This window comes from Podarcis filfolensis, assembly GCF_964270895.1.
Source record: "Podarcis filfolensis genome assembly, chromosome: 4".
NCBI lineage: Eukaryota > Metazoa > Chordata > Lepidosauria > Squamata > Lacertidae > Podarcis > Podarcis filfolensis.
Window position 1 is genome coordinate 102,925,319 of NC_139607.1, and position 22,253 is coordinate 102,947,571.

General features: G+C 52.7%; 1 protein-coding gene across 6 annotated transcripts in view; it reads right to left on the minus strand.

Moving 5' to 3' along the window:
• LOC310760737 (uncharacterized protein) overlaps nt 1–22,253 on the minus strand; it is a 305,377-nt gene that overhangs the window by 191,557 nt on the left and 91,567 nt on the right. For 3 of the 6 annotated variants that reach the window (XM_083609847.1, XM_083609851.1, XM_083609852.1), the window contains exons 1-4: nt 4,521–4,688; nt 2,855–3,347; nt 2,572–2,653; nt 194–276 (exon numbers count right to left, since the gene is read on the minus strand). In XM_083609847.1, coding sequence (XP_083465973.1) covers nt 194–276; nt 2,572–2,653; nt 2,855–3,256 — 567 coding nt within the window. In that variant the 5' untranslated portion in view covers nt 3,257–3,347; nt 4,521–4,688. Of the gene's footprint in view, nt 1–193; nt 277–2,571; nt 2,654–2,854; nt 3,348–4,385; nt 4,421–4,520; nt 4,689–22,253 lie in introns of those variants that run through there. The other 3 variants (XM_083609848.1, XM_083609849.1, XM_083609850.1) reach the window with 3 other exon arrangements.

The following is a 22,253-nucleotide window of genomic DNA, read 5'->3' on the forward strand; positions in this document are numbered from 1 at the left end:
CCTCCTCTTCCCAGGCTTCTCTCTCTTCTCCCTTTCATTGCTCATCCTTCCTCCACCTCCACTCCTTTGGCTCTGAGCCATCTTCCCTTCCTGGTTCCCCGGCTGCTTCCTCCCACCATTCCTCTGTGCCCAACCAGTCCATGACATTGCTCCATCCCTCAGCCTCTGTCCCCACAAGGCAGCTTCCCCTGACCTGATCTGGTTCCACAGCCGCTGCTTCCCTTCTGCCCCCATGAAAAGGCGGATCAGGAGGTTTTGCCGGCATCATTCTGTCACCTGCAAGAGAAAAAAGGTAAGCAGGATGCCAGGAGTGCCTGCTTCTCTCACAGGTGAAACAGGGCATTTCTAACGACAGATGGGTCCTTCAGAAAGCCTTACCTGCTGAGTGCAGTTGGACGTTTGTGCCCATTTCATATGTTAGTTGTGCAAAAATACTTCTCCCTTCCTTTGGACGCTTGGTCCCAACTGTCTCTCCCCAAAACAAGATGAAAAGAACCCTCACCATTATTGTTTATTCTGGTCTTGGAAGTACTTGCCAAAAACATAAGAGCAACTAAGGAGATTACAGGTGTAAAAGCTGGAAAAAGTGAATTCAAGTTAAAAACGTATGCAGATGACCTAGTGATAACATTGGAAGAACCTAAAACTTCACTCCCTAAAGTAATAGAAAAAATTCAGAATTTTGGGGAAGTGGCAGGATTTAAGCTAAATAGGAATAAAACTAAATTATTAGTTAAAAACATGAAGGAAGAAGAAAGAACCGAATTAGAACAAAATATTGAGATTGAAGTCCATAAAAAGGTTAAATATTTAGGGATTTGGTTAACATCAAGAAATATAAACCTATTTAAAAATAACTATGAAAAAATTTGGCTTGAGGTAAAAAGAAATTTAGAAATATAGAGCAGAATGAATCTCTCAATGTTAGGAAAAATATCAGCGATTAAAATGAATGTGTTGCCAAAAATGCTATTTCTTTTTCAATCAATACCAGTCATCCTGAAAGATGAATGCTTTAAAAAATGGCAGAAAGAGATTTTAGGATTTATCTGGGGGGGCAAAAGGCCAAGGATAAAACATAAAATACTTACAGATGTAAAAGATAGAGGCGGGTTTGCCCTCCCAGACCTTAAATTGTATTACGAATCTGCTTGTTTGGTATGGATCAGGGACTGGATGAGATTGGACAAGCAAGAGGCACTAGAACTAGAAGGACATGACAACAGATTTGGTTGGCATGCATATTTATGGTACGGGAAAGGGAAGATTCATAGAAGCTTTTACAACCATATAATCAGGAAATCATTAATGAGAGTATGGGAGACATACAAAGACTTATTGGAACAAAAGACTCCGTGGTGGCTTTCACCACATGAAGCATTACTGCTCAAACCACTTGGAAAGAAAGGAAAATGGCTCACATATGCTGATTTATTAAAGGAACATGATGGAAAATGGAAATTAAGAGATTATGATGAGATCAAAGACCACTTTCAGAGTTGGTTGCATTATCGACAACTACATGAAACATATAAAGAAGACTGTAAGAAAGGATTTAGTTATACTAGATCTAGGTTTCAAACGGAAGAGATTGAAGGGAAAGTGAAACTACTGAAGGCCGCATATAGCATACTATTAGAATGGGAGACGAAAGATGAAGAGGTAAAATCAGTTATGATTAAATGGGCACAAGATGTAGGTCACAACATCATGATGGAGGATTGGGTTAAATTATGGAAAACTGACTTAAAATTTACAGACTGTTCCCTATTGAAGGAGAATTACATGAAGATGATGTGCAGATGGTACACAACACCAGTGCAGTTAGGGAAAATGTACAAAACTAGTTCAAACATATGTTGGAAGTGTAAGGAAAAGGAGGGAACATTTTATCATATGTGGTGGGATTGTAAGGTAATTAAAAAATTTTGGGAAATGATATACAATGAACTGAAGAAAATGTTCCATCTAACATTTGTTAAAAAACCCGAGGCATTTTTGTTGGGGATCGTAGGGAAAGACCTGCCAAAAAAGTTGAAAAACATCTTCATATATGTGACAACGGCCGTGAGAGTTCTGATAGCACAAGGATGGAAGACTGAAGAAATCCCAACTAAAGGATTATGGCAAGAAAAATTGATGAATTATGCAGAACTGGCAAAATTGACTCATAAGCTACGGGACAAGGATAACTGTGACTTTAAGGATGAATGGGAACCTTTCACAAAGTATTTGAAGACGCAACAAAGCGAACTGGATTCCTTGGCAGATTTTGAATAAACATCCACAATTATTATTTTTTTTACTGATAATAATTAGCTAAACAGTTGGAGGATCTATACAACTCTGTAACATGCAGAAAATAGCATTATTGGAGAAACCAAAGACTGGAACTGAGGGAAGTCGGGGGGTGGGGTGGGGGGATGGGTTTTGTGGGGGGGGGGAGGAAAAATGGGGAGGGAATAAGGATATGTTTTTGGAAAATATGTTTTGTTATAACTTTGAATAAATAAAAAAATAAAAAAGAACCCTGAATGAGAGTAAACGGAGAAAAACCACCTTCCTCCTTACCCAGTGGTCGCTCTCTGGTGTCCAACGGAGGCCTCTCTGCCTCACAGGAATCCAGGTCCATTTCTGCAAAGAGATCCTTTCCCTGAAAGAGAAACAAGGATTCAAAACAGAGAATGACGAGAAGGATTATAAAATGAATGTCAGGGCCAAAAACTTGACGGGTGTTAGATCTTATTCCATGGATGCCTTGCAGAAAAAGAATGGGCCAACAGCAGAACATTATGGGATGGTTTCTGTCCTGTTTGGAGCCCCTTGGGAGTATCCAGAGGAAAGTCTCTCTCACCTGCTTTCTCTCCTCTGCCTGACTCAGGAGGAAACCTTCGGCCAGGGCCACCGCCTGGGAACTGGTCTCCGCTCCACAGTCCCTCACCCAGCTCTCCATCTCCGGGGGAAGGACAGCCAGGAACTGCTCCAAGATCACCAGGTCCAGCATCTCAGCTTTCGTGTGCCTTTCTGGCTTCAGCCACTGGTGGCAAAGGTGGTAGAGTCGGCTGCAAACCTCTCGGGGTCCTTTGTCCTCCTGGCAGCAGAACTGCCTCAACTGCTGGCTCTGCACCTCTGAGCGGAGGGTGTCCTCCTCACCCAGGATCTTCTGCACAGAGTTTCCCCAGAATCCCCCACTGCTCCCAGTTTGGATGGCATGGCCTCTTTCTGTTCCAGGGCCAGCTGAGTCTCGCTCATCCATCTGTGCTCTCAGGAAGCCTCTGAGAGATCGGAAGGAACCCTTTGGTCTTCTGCCAAGTTCTGTCCGTCTTAATGAGAAGCTCTAGCAAATCCTACAAAGCAAATACATTGTAGGTCAGAAGATGGAACAGGATTCTGAGCAAGCATGGACGAGTCTTGCCAGGGCTGTATGGCACCACAGCTCAAACCATGAGAGATCTTCTTTAAAAAGAGAAGGAGGAGAAAGCAGGAAGATTGTGATGCAAAATGTGGAGGCAGCTGAAGGGATTTCTGGGAGATGAATCAGCCTGGTTGCTCCTGCCTTTCAGTCAATGCATGAAGTCAGAACTGACTGAGAAGGGAGTCATTTTTATCTTGTGAAAAATGGATTCTTGGCTCTAGTGGGGGTCCTCACCTGGGGGTCCTCAGGAGTTGCTCTCCCCCCACCCCCACTCCCCTGCTTCTGTCTCCTTTTTTGCACTTGGACTCTCTGCTGCTCTCCAGACAGACTCCTGGGGTGGGGTCCCTTTTTCTTTGCTCTGAGGGCCAAGTGGGTGGGGCCAAAGACATTTCCCTCGAAATCTAGGCGGCCAATTTAATATTATTATTCTCTAAGACAGCTTAACACACACACAGCCATTGATGCCAAGGTCCCTGGAGGCTCAGGGAGTAGCAGCGCCCATTTCCGGCTGAGAGGATGTGGTCCTGGGATGCCCTGCTCTGGGTGCGAGGGGATGGCTGCAGTGGCCTCCGTGGGGAGCTGCCCTGGGAGACACTGGGAAACTGGTCCCCAATGCAGCAGCCAGGCTATGGGCTGGGATGCCTCTCTTTATTCCTGGTCTCTCTTTTCCACCCTTTTTGGGGGGGGGGCTAGTCCACCTCCTCGTCCAGCTTTGGAAAACCATTTGCAGATGTTTCCTCTGTTGTGCAATGAGGCTGAGCGACGTCACACAGAGTCAAAGTCCCAGGGACTCCTTTGTATGAAGAAGGGATATTTTTTCTGAAGGGGGGGCGGAAGGCCAAATGAGTTTGGGATCCTCTGATCTGCAGGAAGGAGAGCGTGGCAGACCTGGCCCCTCCCTGGCAGGACCCTCTCCTCCCTGATCAGGCCCCCCAGGCCCCCTCCCCTGCTGCAGCCCTGGGACCCCCACCAGATCCCAGAGAGAGAGGAGACTCACCAGATCCCAGAGAGAGTGGAGATTCACCAGATCCCAGAGAGAGAGGAGACTCACCAGATCCCAGAGAGAGAGGAGACTCACCAGATCCCAGAGAGAGAGGAGATTCACCGGATCCCAGGAGGGGGCAGCGAGGCAGCCCTTGCAGGAGAGACACCGAAGCAGGAAAGGACTGGGGAGGGGGGGGGCTTGGCTCTGGAGGACCTGCCCCCCTTGCTTCCTGTCCTCTCTAGGAAGGCAGCTCGGTTCCCTTTAACCCTTGCAAGGACAGTCCGCCTAGCTCAGCCCCCCCCCCCTACATTGCACACTCACGTAGCCAGGGCAGAACTCTGATTTCTATTAATTTCTGTCATTTTTAATGGCTCTAAGGGGGCAGCTTCCGCCTGGTTACGCCTATGGGGGGGGTCTTTGGCTCTTGGCTGGGCTCTGAGCATCTCCCTCCGTCCCTTGGGGGGGGCCTTTGGCTCTTGGCTGGGCTCTGAGCATCTCCCTCGGTCCCTTTTGGGGGGGGCCTTTGGCTCTTGGCTGGGCTGTGAGCATCTCCCTCGGTCCCTTTTTGGGGGGGCCTTTGGCTCTTGGCTGGGCTCCGAGCATCTCCCTCGGTCCCTTTGGGGGGGCCTTTGGCTCTTGGCTGGGCTCTGAGCATCTCCCTCGGTCCCTTTGGGGGGGGGCCTTTGGCTCTTGGCTGGGCTCTGAGCATCTCCCTCGGTCCCTTTGGGGGGGGCCTTTGGCTCTTGGCTGGGCTCTGAGCATCTCCCTCGGTCCCTTTGGGGGGGGGCTTGGCTCTTGGCTGGGCTCTGAGCATCTTCCTCGATCCCTTTGGGGGGGGGCTTTGGCTCTTGGCTGGGCTCTGAGCATCTCCCTCGGTCCCTTTGGGGGGGCCTGTGGCTCTTGGCTGGGCTCTGAGCATCTCCCTCGGTCCCTTTGGGGGGGGCCTTTGGCTCTTGGCTGGGCTCTGAGCATCTCCCTCAGTCCCTTTGGGGGGGGCCTTGGCTCTTGGCTGGGCTCTGAGCATCTCCCTCGGTCCCTTTTGGGGGGGCTTTGGCTCTTGGCTGGGCTCTGAGCATCTCCCTCGGTCCATTTGGGGGGCCTTTGGCTCTTGGCTGGGCTCTGAGCATCTCCCTCGGTCCCTTTGGGGGGGGGCCTTTGGCTCCTGGCTGGGCTCTGAGCATCTCCCTCGGTCCCTTTGGGGGGGGGCCTTTGGCTCTTGGCTGGGCTCTGAGCATCTCCCTCGGTCCCTTTGGGGGGGCCTTTGGCTCTTGGCTGGGCTCTGAGCATCTCCCTCGGTCCCTTTGGGGGGGGGCCTTTGGCTCCTGGCTGGGCTCTGAGCATCTCCCTCGGTCCCTTTTTGGGGGGCCTTTGGCTCTTGGCTGGGCTCTGAGCATCTCCCTCGGTCCCTTTGGGGGGGGGCCTTTGGCTCTTGGCTGGGCTCTGAGCATCTCCCTCGGTCCCTTTGGGGGGGGGCCTTTGGCTCTTGGCTGGGCTCTGAGCATCTCCCTCGGTCCCTTGGGGGGGCCTTTGGCTCTTGGCTGGGCTCTGAGCATCTCCCTCGGTCCCTTTGGGGGGGCCTTTGGCTCTTGGCTGGGCTCTGAGCATCTCCCTCAGTCCCTTTGGGGGGGCCTTTGGCTCTTGGCTGGGCTCTGAGCATCTCCCTCGGTCCCTTTGGGGGGGCCTTTGGCTCTTGGCTGGGCTCTGAGCATCTCCCTCAGTCCCTTTGGGGGGGCCTTTGGCTCTTGACTGGGCTCTGAGCATCTCCCTCAGACCCTTAGGGGGGGCCTTTGGCTCTTGGCTGGGCTCTGAGCATCTCCCTCAGTCCCTTTTTGGGGGGCCTTTGGCTCTTGGCTGGGCTCTGAGCATCTCCCTCGGTCCCTTTTTGGGGGGGCCTTTGGCTCTTGGCTGGGCTGTGAGCATCTCCCTCAGTCCCTTTTTGGGGGGCCTTTGGCTCTTGGCTGGGCTCTGAGCATCTCCCTCAGTCCCTTTTTGGGGGGCCTTTGGCTCTTGGCAGGGCTCTGAGCATCTCCCTCGGTCCCTTTTGGGGGGCCTTTGGCTCTTGGCTGAGCTCTGAGCATCTCCCTCGGTCCCTTTTTGGGGGGCCTTTGGCTCTTGGCTGGGCTCTGAGCATCTCCCTCGGTCCCTTTTTGGGGGGGCCTTTGGCTCTTGGCTGGGCTCTGAGCATCTCCCTCGGTCCCTTTTTGGGGGGGCCTTTGGCTCTTGGCTGGGCTCCGAGCATCTCCCTCGGTCCCTTTGGGGGGGGGCCTTTGGCTCTTGGCTGGGCTCTGAGCATCTCCCTCGGTCCCTTTGGGGGGGGGCCTTTGGCTCTTGGCTGGGCTCTGAGCATCTCCCTCGGTCCCTTTGGGGGGGGCTTGGCTCTTGGCTGGGCTCTGAGCATCTTCCTCGATCCCTTTGGGGGGGGGCTTTGGCTCTTGGCTGGGCTCTGAGCATCTCCCTCGGTCCCTTTGGGGGGGCCTGTGGCTCTTGGCTGGGCTCTGAGCATCTCCCTCGGTCCCTTTGGGGGGGGCCTTTGGCTCTTGGCTGGGCTCTGAGCATCTCCCTCAGTCCCTTTGGGGGGGGCCTTGGCTCTTGGCTGGGCTCTGAGCATCTCCCTCGGTCCCTTTTGGGGGGGCTTTGGCTCTTGGCTGGGCTCTGAGCATCTCCCTCGGTCCATTTGGGGGGCCTTTGGCTCTTGGCTGGGCTCTGAGCATCTCCCTCGGTCCCTTTGGGGGGGGGCCTTTGGCTCCTGGCTGGGCTCTGAGCATCTCCCTCGGTCCCTTTGGGGGGGGGCCTTTGGCTCTTGGCTGGGCTCTGAGCATCTCCCTCGGTCCCTTTGGGGGGGCCTTTGGCTCTTGGCTGGGCTCTGAGCATCTCCCTCGGTCCCTTTGGGGGGGGGCCTTTGGCTCCTGGCTGGGCTCTGAGCATCTCCCTCGGTCCCTTTTTGGGGGGCCTTTGGCTCTTGGCTGGGCTCTGAGCATCTCCCTCGGTCCCTTTGGGGGGGGGCCTTTGGCTCTTGGCTGGGCTCTGAGCATCTCCCTCGGTCCCTTTGGGGGGGGGGCCTTTGGCTCTTGGCTGGGCTCTGAGCATCTCCCTCGGTCCCTTGGGGGGGCCTTTGGCTCTTGGCTGGGCTCTGAGCATCTCCCTCGGTCCCTTTGGGGGGGCCTTTGGCTCTTGGCTGGGCTCTGAGCATCTCCCTCAGTCCCTTTGGGGGGGCCTTTGGCTCTTGGCTGGGCTCTGAGCATCTCCCTCGGTCCCTTTGGGGGGGCCTTTGGCTCTTGGCTGGGCTCTGAGCATCTCCCTCAGTCCCTTTGGGGGGGCCTTTGGCTCTTGACTGGGCTCTGAGCATCTCCCTCAGACCCTTAGGGGGGGCCTTTGGCTCTTGGCTGGGCTCTGAGCATCTCCCTCAGTCCCTTTTTGGGGGGCCTTTGGCTCTTGGCTGGGCTCTGAGCATCTCCCTCGGTCCCTTTTTGGGGGGGCCTTTGGCTCTTGGCTGGGCTGTGAGCATCTCCCTCAGTCCCTTTTTGGGGGGCCTTTGGCTCTTGGCTGGGCTCTGAGCATCTCCCTCAGTCCCTTTTTGGGGGGCCTTTGGCTCTTGGCAGGGCTCTGAGCATCTCCCTCGGTCCCTTTTGGGGGGCCTTTGGCTCTTGGCTGAGCTCTGAGCATCTCCCTCGGTCCCTTTTTGGGGGGCCTTTGGCTCTTGGCTGGGCTCTGAGCATCTCCCTCGGTCCCTTTTTGGGGGGGCCTTTGGCTCTTGGCTGGGCTCTGAGCATCTCCCTCGGTCCCTTTTTGGGGGGGCCTTTGGCTCTTGGCTGGGCTCTGAGCATCTCCCTCGGTCCCTTTTTGGGGTGGCCTTTGGCTCTTGGCTGGGCTCTGAGCATCTCCCTCGGTCTCTTTTGGGGGGGGCCTTTGGCTCTTGGCTGGGCTCTGAGCATCTCCCTCGGTCCCTTTGGGGGGGGGCTTTGGCTCTTGGCTGGGCTCTGAGCATCTCCCTCGGTCCCTTTGGGGGGGGGCCTTTGGCTCTTGGCTGGGCTCTGTGCATCTCCCTCGGTCCCTTTTGGGGGGGCCTTTGGCTCTTGGCTGGGCTCTGAGCATCTCCCTCGGTCCCTTTGGGGGGGCCTTTGCCTCTTGGCTGGGCTCTGAGCATCTTCCTCGATCCCTTTGGGGGGGGCCTTTGGCTCTTGGCTGGGCTCTGAGCACCTCCCTCGGTCCCTTTGGGGGGGGCCTTTGGCTCTTGGCTGGGCTCTGAGCATCTCCCTCGGTCCCTTTTGGGGGGGGCCTTTGGCTCTTGGCTGGGCTCTGAGCATCTCCCTCGGTCCCTTTGGGGGGGCCTTTGGCTCTTGGCTGGGCTCTGAGCATCTCCCTCAGTCCCTTTGGGGGGGGCCTTTGGCTCTTGGCTGGGCTCTGTGCATCTCCCTCGGTCCCTTTGGGGGGGGCCTTTGGCTCTTGGCTGGGCTCTGAGCATCTCCCTCGGTCCCTTTGGGGGGGCCTTTGGCTCTTGGCTGGGCTCTGTGCATCTCCCTCGGTCCCTTTTGGGGGGGCCTTTGGCTCTTGGCTGGGCTCTGAGCATCTCCCTCGGGCCCTTTGGGGGGGGGCCTTTGGCTCTTGGCTGGGCTCTGTGCATCTCCCTCGGTCCCTTTTGGGGGGGCCTTTGGCTCTTGGCTGGGCTCTGAGCATCTCCCTCGGTCCCTTTGGGGGGGCCTTTGCCTCTTGGCTGGGCTCTGAGCATCTTCCTCGATCCCTTTGGGGGGGGCCTTTGGCTCTTGGCTGGGCTCTGAGCACCTCCCTTGGTCCCTTTGGGGGGGGGCCTTTAGCTCATGGCTGGGCTCTGAGCACCTCCCTCGGTCCCTTTGGGGGGGGCCTTTGGCTCTTGGCTGGGCTCTGAGCACCTCCCTCGGTCCCTTTGGGGGGGCCTTTGGCTCTTGGCTGGGCTCTGTGCATCTCCCTCGGTCCCTTTTGGGGGGGCCTTTGGCTCTTGGCTGGGCTCTGTGCATCTCCCTCGGTCCCTTTTGGGGGGGCCTTTGGCTCTTGGCTGGGCTCTGGGCATCTCCCTCGGTCCCTTTGGGGGGGTCTTTGGCTCCTGGCTGGGCTCTGGGCATCTCCCTCGGTCCCTTTGGGGGGGGCCTTTGGCTCTTGGCTGGGCTCTGAGCATCTCCCTCGGTCCCTTGGGGGGGGGCCTTTGGCTCTTGGCTGGGCTCTGAGCATCTCCCTCAGTCCCTTTGGGGGGGCCTTTGGCTCTTGGCAGGGCTCTGTGCATCTCCCTCGGTCCCTTGGGGGGGGGCCTTTGGCTCTTGGCTGGGCTCTGAGCATCTCCCTCGGTCCCTTTTGGGGGGGCCTTTGGCTCTTGGCAGGGCTCTGAGCCTCTCCCTCGGTCCCTTTGGGGGGGGCCTTTGGCTCTTGGCTGGGCTCTGAGCATCTCCCTCAGTCCCTTTGGGGGGGCCTTTGGCTCCTGGCTGGGCTCTGAGCATCTCCCTCGGTCCCTTTGGGGGGGGCCTTTGGCTCTTGGCAGGGCTCTGAGCATCTCCCTCAGTCCCTTTGGGGGGGCCTTTGGCTCTTGGCTGGGCTCTGAGCATCTCCTTCGATCCCTTTTGGGGGGCCTTTGGCTCTTGGCTGGGCTCTGAGCATCTCCTTCGATCCCTTTGGGGGGGCCTTTGGCTCTTGGCTGGGCTCTGAGCATCTCCCTCGGTCCCTTTTGGGGGGCCTTTGGCTCTTGGCTGGGCTCTGAGCATCTCCCTCGGTCCCTTTGGGGGGGGCCTTTGGCTCTTGGCTGGGCTCTGAGCATCTCCCTCGGTCCCTTTTGGGGGGGCCTTTGGCTCCTGGCTGGGCTCTGAGCATCTCCCTTGGTCCCTTTGGGGGGGGGCCTTTGGCTCCTGACTGGGCTCTGAGCATCTCCCTCGGTCTCTTTGGGGGGGGGCCTTTGGCTCTTGGCTGGGCTTTGAGCATCTCCCTCGGTCCCTTGGGGGGGGGCCTTTGGCTCTTGGCTGGGCTCTGAGCATCTCCCTCGGTCCCTTTTTGGGGGGGCCTTTGGCTCTTGGCTGGGCTCTGAGCATCTCCCTCGGCCCCTTTTTGGGGTGGCCTTTGGCTCTTGGCTGGGCTCTGAGCATCTCCCTCGGTCTCTTTTGGGGGGGGGCCTTTGGCTCTTGGCTGGGCTCTGGGCATCTCCCTCGGTCCCTTTGGGGGGGTCTTTGGCTCCTGGCTGGGCTCTGGGCATCTCCCTCGGTCCCTTTGGGGGGGGGCCTTTGGCTCTTGGCTGGGCTCTGAGCATCTCCCTCGGTCCCTTGGGGGGGGGCCTTTGGCTCTTGGCTGGGCTCTGAGCATCTCCCTCAGTCCCTTTGGGGGGGCCTTTGGCTCTTGGCAGGGCTCTGTGCATCTCCCTCGGTCCCTTGGGGGGGGGCTTTGGCTCTTGGCTGGGCTCTGAGCATCTCCCTCGGTCCCTTTTGGGGGGGCCTTTGGCTCTTGGCAGGGCTCTGAGCCTCTCCCTCGGTCCCTTTTGGGCGGGCCTTTGGCTCTTGGCTGGGCTCTGAGCATCTCCCTCGGTCTCTTTGGGGGGGGGCCTTTGGCTCTTGGCTGGGCTCTGAGCATCTCCCTCGGTCCCTTTTGGGGGGGCCTTTGGCTCTTGGCTGGGCTCTGAGCATCTCCCTCAGTCCCTTTGGGGGGGCCTTTGGCTCCTGGCTGGGCTCTGAGCATCTCCCTCGGTCCCTTTGGGGGGGGCCTTTGGCTCTTGGCAGGGCTCTGAGCATCTCCCTCGGTCCCTTTTTGGGGGGCCTTTGGCTCTTGGCTGGGCTCTGAGCATCTCCCTCGGTCCCTTTTTGGGGGGGCCTTTGGCTCTTGGCTGGGCTCTGAGCATCTCCCTCGGTCCCTTTGGGGGGGGGCTTTGGCTCTTGGCTGGGCTCTGAGCATCTCCCTCGGTCCCTTGGGGGGGGGCCTTTGGCTCTTGGCTGGGCTCTGAGCATCTCCCTCGGTCCCTTTGGGGGGGGGCCTTTGGCTCTTGGCTGGGCTCTGAGCATCTCCCTCGGTCCCTTTGGGGGGGCCTTTGGCTCTTGACTGGGCTCTGAGCATCTCCCTCGGTCCCTTTGGGGGGGCCTTTGGCTCTTGGCTGGGCTCTGAGCATCTCCCTCGGTCCCTTTTGGGGGGGCCTTTGGCTCTTGGCTGGGCTCTGAGCATCTCCCTCGGTCCCTTTGGGGGGGGCCTTTGGCTCTTGGCTGGGCTCCGAGCATCTCCCTTGGTCCCTTTTTGGGGGGCCTTTGGCTCCTGGCTGGGCTCTGAGCATCTCCCTTGGTCCCTTTGGGGGGGGGCCTTTGGCTCCTGACTGGGCTCTGAGCATCTCCCTCGGTCTCTTTGGGGGGGGGGCCTTTGGCTCTTGGCTGGGCTTTGAGCATCTCCCTCGGTCCCTTGGGGGGGGGCCTTTGGCTCTTGGCTGGGCTCTGAGCATCTCCCTCGGTCCCTTTTTTGGGAGGGCCTTTGGCTCTTGGCTGGGCTCTGAGCATCTCCCTCGGTCTCTTTTTGGGGGGGCCTTTGGCTCTTGGCTGGGCTCTGAGCATCTCCCTCGGTCTCTTTGGGGGGGGGGCCTTTGGCTCTTGGCTGGGCTCTGAGCATCTCCCTCGGTCCCTTTGGGGGGGGCCTTTGGCTCTTGGCTGGGCTCTGAGCATCTCCCTCGGTCTCTTTTGGGGGGGGCCTTTGGCTCTTGGCTGGGCTCTGAGCATCTCGCTCGGTCCCTTTGGGGGGGCTTTGGCTCCTGGCTGGGCTCTGAGCATCTCCCTCAGTCCCTTTGGGGGGGGGGCTGTGGCTCTTGGCTGGGCTCTGTGCATCTCCCTCGGTCCCTTTGGGGGGGGCCTGTGGCTCTTGGCTGGGCTCTGTGCATCTCCCTCGGTCCCTTTTTGGGGGGCCTTTGGCTCTTGGCTGGGCTCTGAGCATCTCCCTCGGTCCCTTTTTGGGGGGCCTTTGGCTCTTGGCTGGGCTCTGGGCATCTCCCTCGGTCCCTTTGGGGGGGTCTTTGGCTCCTGGCTGGGCTCTGGGCATCTCCCTCGGTCCCTTTTTGGGGGGCCTTTGGCTCTTGGCTGGGCTCTGAGCATCTCCCTCGGTCCCTTTTAGGGGGGGCCTTTGGCTTCTGGCTGGGCTCTGAGCATCTCCCTCGGTCCCTTTTTGGGGGGCCTTTGGCTCTTGGCTGGGCTCTGAGCATCTCCCTCGGTCCCTTTGGGGGGGGCCTTTGGCTCTTGGCTGGGCTCTGAGCATCTCCCTTGGTTCCTTTTGGGGGGGGGCTTTGGCTCTTGGCTGGGCTCTGAGCATCTCCCTCAGTCCCTTGGCCAGGAAGCGGAGGAGCAGCGCAGCCCAGGCTGGAGTGCAGCGGGCGAGACACTACCAAGGAGGAACCAAGCAAAGTTCAAAATAAATAAATTCTATTCTCATCATAAATGGATAATACTTTATTGTGCATGCTTTTATTTTTTTAACCTGAAACTGTTCTTAACTAGAGGTGTGCTTTCACTAATGGGGCCTCTTGCTGCCGCTGCGCCGCTGGCATACAATTTCCGTTCTTGTACTGGGGCAAAGTTCTCAACTCAAGATAACTCTTCCAGGTTAGCGGAGTTTGTAACCTGAAGTATTTGTAACCTGAGGCGGTTGTAAGTAGAGACTGTATACAAAGTGTATCATTTCCCCTTCCAGAAATGCTTAATTGCTAATTCAAGGGACACTGAAGTCCTTGCAGAAATGACAAGACAGCTTTTCAGATTAGTTAGCTGGGAGTGAGACCGTTGGCAGAGTGGCACTGGGCCTGCTAAGATGCCAGCTACTACAGGAAATGCTTTATTGAGAGTTTTTAGGAATGCAATACCATTTTCATTAATTTTTTTTGAAGATTCATTTTTAAGTAATGGCCGTGTGTGAGCAAAAACTCCACGTCTGCCAAGCTTGCAGGAGCAGGACTAAGGGGTGAAATGAAGCCTCCCAGATCCCCAAAGGTTGATGGAAAGGGTCTATCTCCCTTCTTCCTTCCCATTAACAGTTATTTCTACCTATGAAATGGGAAGAAAGCAGCTGCTCATGCTAAGCGCAGGGCTTGTTGGGTTGGAGATTAATGAGCTGACTGTGGTGTGATTTGTCAGCAATAAATATGATTTGTTCTTATCTGTAAGTGAAGTCACATTTGAAACAATACAGAAGCAGTCAAAGGGAATTTCCTAGGAAGTCTTTTATTCAGTCTCACCTGCAATCATATGTGCTGAACACACAGAAACACATAGATAATGTGAAATTACAGTCTCCAAATAACAGAAAACCCATATAAACAGATTATTGGAATAGTACACATGATTTCTCTACCTCCTTTTTAAAAGAAAAAAAATTGCTTTTGTTTATTTTCATGGTACAAAAGATAATTTTAAAGAAAGCGATGGTTACAACAGTAAACAACAAATAACTTGTCCTGATGAAATTGTAGACTTTCATCCTGCCACGTGTTAAAGTTTCATTTGATTATTCTAAAAAAGATCACACCACCTTTTCCCATGAGTGCTGGGTGGATTCCTGCAACAATCGTCACAATTTATGTATTCAATAAACTTTGGCCACGTGTTATAAAAGGAATATGGATTGTGTTCCCCCACCTTCTTCATTTCCCCTGGCAAACAAAATTTAAGATACTTAAATGGTGGTGCCAAGAATCGAACATAGTATTCTAGGTGGGGCCTGACCAAGGCAGAATAAAGTGGTCTGATTCTGCCTTCTGCAACATTAGCCTCCGCTCCCGGTTTGGTGTTAATAGTAATAATAATAATTTATTTATTATTTATACCCCGCCCATCTGACTGGGTTTCCCCAGCCACTCTGGGCGGCTTCCAACAAAATATTAAAATACAATAGTCCATCAAATATTAAAAGCTTCCCTAAACAGGGCTGCCTTCAGATGTCTTTTAAATTCTGGTAGTTGTTTATTTCCTTGACATCTGACAGGAGGGTGTTCCACAGAGTGGGCGCCACCACCAAGAAGGCATTCTACCTGGTTCCCTGTAACCTCACTTCTTGCAGAGAGGGAACTGCCAGAAAGCCCTCGGCGCTGGATCTCCATGTCCTGGCTGAACGATGGGGGTGGAGACGCTCCTCCAGATATACTGGACCGAGGCCGTTTAGGGCTTTAAAGGTCAGCAACAACACTTTGAATTGTGCTTGAAAACGTACTGGGAACCAATGTAGGTCTTTCAGGACCAGTGTTATATGGTCTCAGCGGCTGATCCCAGTCACCAGTCTAGCTGCCGCATTCTGGATTAGTTGCAGTTTCCAGGTCACCTTCAAAGGTAGCTCCACACAGAGTGCATTGCAGTAGTCCAAGCAAGAGATATCTAGAGCATGCACCACTTTGGTGAGACTGTCTGGGGGTAGGTAGGGTCTCAGACTGTGTACCAGATGGAGCTGGTAGACAGCTGCCTTGGACACAGAATTGACCTGCGCCTCCATGGACAGCTGTGAGTCCAAAATGACTCCCAGGCTGCGCACCTGGTCTTTAGGGGCAGTTACCCTATTCAGAACCAGGGAGTCCTCCACACCCACCCACCTACTGTCCCCCTAAAACAGTACTTCTGTCTTGTCAGGATTCAACCTCAATCTGTTAGCCGCCATCCATCCTCCAACTGCCTCCAAACACTCACACAGGACTTTCACCGCCTTTACTGGTTCTGATTTAAACAAGAGGTAGAGCTGGGTATCATCTGCATACTGATGAACACCTAGCCCAAACCCCCTGATGATCTCTGCCAGAGGCTTCATATAGATGTTAAAAAGCATGGGGGAGAGGACGGGACCTTGAGGCACCCTACAAGTGAGAACCCAGGGGTCTGAACACTCATCCCCCAACACCACTTTCTGGACACGGCCCAGGAGGAAGGACAGTAACTACTGTATAACAGTTCCCCCAGCTCCCAGCCCCTCTTGACCAGGGGTCAGCAAACTTTTTAAGCAGGGGGCCGGTCCACTGTCCCTCAGACCTTGTGGGGGGGCTGGACTATATTTGGGGGGGAATGAACAAATTCCAATGCCCCACAAATAACCCAGAGATGCATTTTAAATAAAAGGACACATTCTACTCATGTAAAAACATGCCGATTCCTGGGCCGTCCACGAGCTGGATTTAGAAGGGGATTGGGCTGGATCTGGCCCCCGGGCCTTAGTTTGCCTCCCCATGCTCTAGACCAGGGATGTCCAACACGTTGATTGCGATCTACTGGTTGATGCCTGCAACGTTTTGGTAGATCATGGTTGATCACTGGCCCCCTTCTGGCCCCGCCCTCTCTCCTTGCACCGGCCTCTATTGTTGCAGAAGGGAAGCTAGAGTTTAGAAACCGAGGCCGTTATCTGGCCAGCAATTGTAAGGTTAGTGGTGCCTGCATCTGTTCCTCCCTCCTTAAAAAAAAGGTCAACAACCTAGAGCTGAATCCCTAAAAGACAGGGCATTTCCCCTCCCCCAAAAAGAAAAAAGCTCAACAACTCTTTGACCTCAATTCCTAAAAAATGGGGGTAGATCACTGACGGAAACCAGCCGTCACAAATGGTGCACAGCATAGAAAAAAGACACAGCGAGGCAGCAGTATTTTCAGGATGGAGGAGCAGCTCCTTCGACTTCTCTCCTGTCTGGTAATTTTTATTAACCTTTGTCTCTCTCAGCCTGCATGGCCGTCTGCCAATGTCTCACATTACATCGTCCGGTCATGGCTTTTACTACACCCATCACCATATAAGGTAATTACTGCCCAGAGGGAACACAACTCCATATAAGGTCATACACTCTATACACTGCAAGGCACAGACATGCCGGTCACCGAGGTCAGGAGGCACCACACGGCAATACAAGCCTCTGCCATGGCTTTATGACTCCCACATGCCCTCTTTCTTTATTTTATTAATCAGAGTCATATATTTCATTACCAACACGGTTATACCGAGCACAATAGGCAACCCTTGTGAGGCCGGAAGCAGGCCGCTGACGGGAGAACCATGCAGTACATACAGAGATTAAAGAAGGAATACATTGTATACAGCAACACAAAATAATGCAAATAACTACTTAAGGATCACTAAAATCAATAAATGTCGAAGCCAACTTACATCCGGAAGCCAAGAATATAACCATGACCATGGATCAACGGAAGGGGGGGGGGGCGAGTGGATTGTGGGCTACCATGGTTTTCATATGGTCGATCGTCGCAGATATGCTGACATTATTATCAGGAATAAACATACAACAATGAGAATGAACAAGTGCACATATCCCTTCTTTTGAGGCCAAAATGACATCCAAAACATAACGATTTTGTAAGACCACCTCTCTCATTTCAGATACCTCCTGGTTGAGATTCTTCAATGCTTTTATGGTATCATTGAATAATCCTTCTGTCCAATTTGCTAGCCGATGGAGGTCCCTATAGTTCATTGCTGCGCCCACTGAGGGCAGCAAGGCCCGAGAAATCTGGGCACCGGTATATTGATTTATGGGTGAATTAACCTCCCGACGATTTCATAGTTTAAGAGAAGATGGTAACTTATCAACCTTATAGAACAACGGAACCACGATACCCAAGGTACATGTGCCTGTGAGGTTTTGAGGAATGGCTTTGTATGCTTTTTCGCCACAAAGCAACCATAACTCTCTTTGGAGTAAATAGCTGATATTACTACTCTGTTGGGACCAATTAAAGGCTGCAGTAAATAAATAACTGATATGAAATTGCTCATCAGTGGCATTTGCTAAGCCAGTGATAGAAGAATTCAGACTCCAAGCTGCATGGTAGGCTTCTTTTCTAGTTTTTAGCCATGCACTGGTGTCACTCCTATAGCACTGAGATTGGTCACTGTATGTTCCTGTAAGAGAACAAGAGCTATTAAAAGTGAAATTCAATGTATATTGACAGTTGGGATATATGCCCCATGATTCTTTTCCCTGTTCAATTTGAAAACAAATGGGGGCAGGCTCATGGAGGGTCAATTGTACTGGAGGCCAAAAAGATTGCTTAGGGGATATAACATTTGTAAATTGAAAAGATCCATTAACAGGCACACCATGAAGCATTAAGCCTGAATGACGGGCAAAAGGGGGCATGTGCATACACAACCAACATTTAGAAGCATGCAATAAACTGGCAAACATAATCATATCTTGTACAAAAATATTATCCCTCCAAATCTTATGATAATTTTCTCCCCTAAAAGTCTTATTCAACAACGCTGTTCTTCTAGTTCGAGAGTGGCTGAGCCGTGGATACTGCCAGCCAGAGTAGGATTTTGATGACAGCGGCTTGCCAGCTGATAAGGTGAAATATGGTGGTTTCAACTGGACTGGGTCGTCTGCTTCTCTTCCTTGTATAACGGTGCAGCAAAGGATGGCGAGGCAGATGGTGAGGAAGGTGCTTCCGCAGTTGAAGGGACTCGCCATGGCCGTACGCATCGAGCTGGAACCCACAAAGGCTTGTCCTCAACGTCCACTGCCGCGTACCCTCGTCCCCACGTGATCAGCGGAACAGGTCCATGCCACGTGGGATCAGGCAAGCGTCGGTACACCACCAAGGGGCGGGGGAGTGCCTCCTCCTTCCTAAAATGCAATTCAGCGGGGGTATGGGTCCTATTATGTGGATATAAAAGATGGTTAAGTACAAAAAGCACCTGGTGGACTGCCGAAGGGATATCTGCTGTTGGTATGCTTCGGCCGCCAAGCTGCTTAATCAATAGTGCTTTGAACGTCAGGTGCGCTCTTTCCACTATAGCTTGCCCTGTGGAGTTAAAGGGTATACCATGAGTTAATTTCACATTCCACAACATACAAAATTCCGAAAATGTTTTAGAAATATATGCTGGACCATTATCAGTTTTGATACGCGCAGGTTTACCCATGACTGAGAAACAGCGAATAGTGTGCTGGATGACATGCCGAGCTGTTTCCCCCCTCATGGGTGTAGCCCATATGAATCCAGAGTGGGTATCCACCGTGAGGTGAACCTTGGAGAGTGGAGCCAACACAGGTGTGTGTGTGACATCCATCTGCCAACACGCCAATGCAGACGTGCCCCTAGGATTGACAGCATCAAAAGGAATGGCCAGCGGCGATTTAGAACAAGAAGCACATTGGGAAACAATATCCCTTGCTTGGGCCAAAGGAATAGAAAACTGCTTTGCCAATGCTTTTGCAGGGAGGTGAAAGGTGTTACGACATAGTACAGGATCAGAAAAGAGAGAAAAGGCAGAAATGTCCCTCAACGCTGCATCTGCTCTTGCATTGCCCTCTGCTAAATACCCTGGGTATGATGTGTGGGAGCGAAGATGTGCAACATAATAAGGGAACTCTCTGTGCTGAAGTAAGGCCTGCAGGGCAAGAAACAAAGAAAACAAGTCAGAATCCAAGGAAGGAGTTATATAAGATATTGGTAAAACAGTAAAAATGCGATATACATACTGAGTATCCACAATAAGATTGAAAGGTTGAGTAGAAAAGGGTTGAAAGGCAAGAATCACAGCTGGTAGCTCAGCTCGCTGAGCAGAAGACTGTGGAGGGGTAAATAAACATTTCCATTTTCCTCCCTCCTCCCATGTCACCACCCCCCTACTTTTTGTTCCATCCATGAAGAGGGTCAATGCAGAGGGAAGAGGTGTAAGAGACAAGGGGGTGGCCAAAACATAGGTGACCTGTGTCAGAAATGTCAAACGGTCATCCTTCGGAGGGTTAAAAATTATGACACCTATAAAATCAGCCAAGGCGATTTGCACGGCAGCATTAGTTATGAATAAGTGCTGTTGTTCAGTCTGTGAGAAAGGCAAATAAATTGATGCAACATCAAAGGCCATGGCACGAGAACGTCCTTTAATGACAATGTCTAATGTGGATTCAATTACTGAATAAATGTTTTTTGGTGGGGTATTTGGTAAATGTAGCCATTCTATAATGCAGATAGTCTTCCTCTTGTCCGTTTGAGCATATAAAATTCCTGTTGGCAACAATGGTGTAGCAAACACTGCCAAATGCAGCTCGTGTGCAGAGGCTTCTGTGATCCTGTCCACGAGAGTAGATCGCAGGTGCTGATTAATGGTTTGTAATGCAGTGATCATTGCCGAAGTGACCTGGATTACATCTGCTGGATCCTTGTGTCCCGCGAGCGCCGAAAACAATGGTGATAATGTGCTGGTTTTTATTTAGCGCCGCCGCCAGCAGATGAGCCTTGTGGGTGGCTGTACCTACAGACTGACAAATGCGAAGCATGGCTGCTGTGTCTGTCGTAGGATTGTGTATTATTGGTCGCAATGCAACTTTACAATCCTCATTCGCATTTTCAAAGGCCAATTGTTTGATAATTATTTGTTTGGCTTCAGGATTATCAACCTGGCGACTCACTGCTGTAATCAGCCTGTCCATAAAGGAAGAATATGATTCTTTTGCCTCTTGCCTGATTGAACCCCATCTAGACTGAATACTGGTGGGTTCTGGAATTTTTCTCATTGCTTGTGCCTCAATAAGATTTGCAGCAGTGTGGCTTGCACTGAAGCCTGAACAAAGGGACCACGCCCCATCATGGCATCTATGACATCTGCGAGGGTAACGTTAGGGTTATTCCCTCTGATTTGTTGTAATAAAGCCGGAGCAGAAGCACGGCAGGCAGTTTCCCATTCATGGGCAAACAGTACGCCCGCTGATGGAGGTAACACTGTACGGGCCAGAAGCTTTATGTCATCTGGAACCAAAAGCTGGGCTAATGTGGCTTCCAAAAGCACCTGCGTATATGGGGCTTGAAGTCCATTGGTCTTCACTGACTGCTGCAACTCTTTCAAAATCTTAAAGTCAAAAGGTTGATGTTGGGCTTGGGTGCCTGCCGGAGCGCCAGCAGGGGGCACTATAACGGGAAATGCCACAGTATCCTGAGATAAGGAACAGGCAAGAACTGCACGTTGAAAGGGAGTAGCTGGTTCTGTCGGTGAGGGAGCAGGATCATTGCCAACCAGACCATGATATTTTTGCAGGATTGGATCCTCTGGCGAGGAACTATAGTCCAGAGGCTTGGGGTCTGGTGGTGCTGGCAAAGCGAGTGCCAGAACAGACGGCATCACGGCAGGCTGGATTAAAGAAGCCGGAGGTGATGTTGGCAATTCTGCCATGGATATATTTTTTGGTGATAAAGAGCCCATGGCGTAACGAACCTTGCACCATGCATTCAGAACACGAACGCTGATGCTAGGGTGTCCATGAAAATGTGCTCCAATTTTGTCCCAGTGTTTTAATTCCCAAGTTCCATCCTGGGGATACCAGGGGCAATGTTCATTGATGGCCAGAATAAGCTGTATCAAATCACCCTCAGGAACTTCCAATTTGTTGGAGGAGAGGAGAAATTTTAAGTCTTTAAAAAATTTCTGTTGGGGAATAGACAAAGAGCTGCCCATTTTTCTGAAATCAAGATAAAAGGGATTGACTCACCGGGGATCCAAAGATGATTAGCGCTTGTAACCCTTGCCGGACGTGGTGAGTCAATGGTGCCGTTGCGTGGATCGAAAAGCCTCACACGGTTTTCTTTAAGTCAGCCTCACACTGTTTTCTTTTAGTTGAGCCTCGCACGTATTCTTTTAGTCAGCCTCACACGGGGCACCACTTGACGGAAATCAGCCATCACAAATGGTGCACAGCATAGAAAAAGGACACAGTGAGACAGCAGTATTTTCAGGATGGAGGAGCAGCTCCTTCGACTTCTCTCCTGTCCGGTAATTTTTATTAACTTTTGTCTCTCTTAGCCTGCATGGCCGTCTGCCAATGTCTCACGTTACATCGTCCGGTCATGGCTTTTACTACACCCATCACCATATAAGGTAATTACTGCCCAGAGGGAACACAACTCCATATAAGGTCAATACATTCAATACATTGCAAGGCACAGACATGCCAGTCACCGAGGTCAGCAGGCACCACACGGCAATACAAGCCTCTGCCATGGCTTTATGACTCCCACAGATCACTGCCAGATTTTAATTTTGCAAGTATATCCCAGTCTCTCGGGAGTTGGCCACCCCTGCTCCAGATGGTCCAGAAGGATGTTATGGGCAATGGTATCAAAAGCCACTGAGAGATCCAACAGAACTAGGAAACTGCTCTCACCTTTGTCCCTAGCCCGCCGGAGATCATCAACCAGCGCAACCAAGGCAGTTTCAAGTCCCATATTGAGGCCTGAATCCTGTCTGGAAGGGATCCAAATGGTCTGCATCCTCCAGGCGTGCCTGGAGTTGTTCGGCAACCACTTGCTCAATCACCTTGCCCAAGAATGGAAGATTTGAGGCTGGGCGATAGGTCTAAAGATGTTTTTTAAAGAAACGGTTTAATAACCATCTTTTTCCGTGGGTCTGGGCAGGCCCCCTCACAGAGAGAAGCATTCACCACCCCACAAAGTCCATCACCCAGCCCTTCCCGGCTTGCTTTTATTAGCCAAGATGGACAGCAGGTCCCATCCTGGACCAGATGGAGAGAGGCAGGGACGGGACCTGCAGGCACTCACAGCAGGGGTTGCCTGCAAATGTGATGAGCATCCCCTCAGTTCCTTCATCCAAGTCATTTCTATAGACGTTGAACAACAACGGGCCCAGGACAGAACCCTGCAGCACCCCTCTTGTCACTTTCCCCAGGATGATGAGGAACCATGAAGGAGTTCTCTTTGAGTTCGGTCAGTCAAATCCAACTAACAGTTACCTCGTTCAGCCCACATGTTACCAGCTTCCTCACATAAATATCACGGGGGAGTTTGTCAAAAGCCTTACTGAAATCAAGATGCACTATTTCCACAGCTGTCCCCTGACCAACAAAGTTTGTAACTCCATCCAAAAAAAGGGGAGGAGAGATTTCTCTGG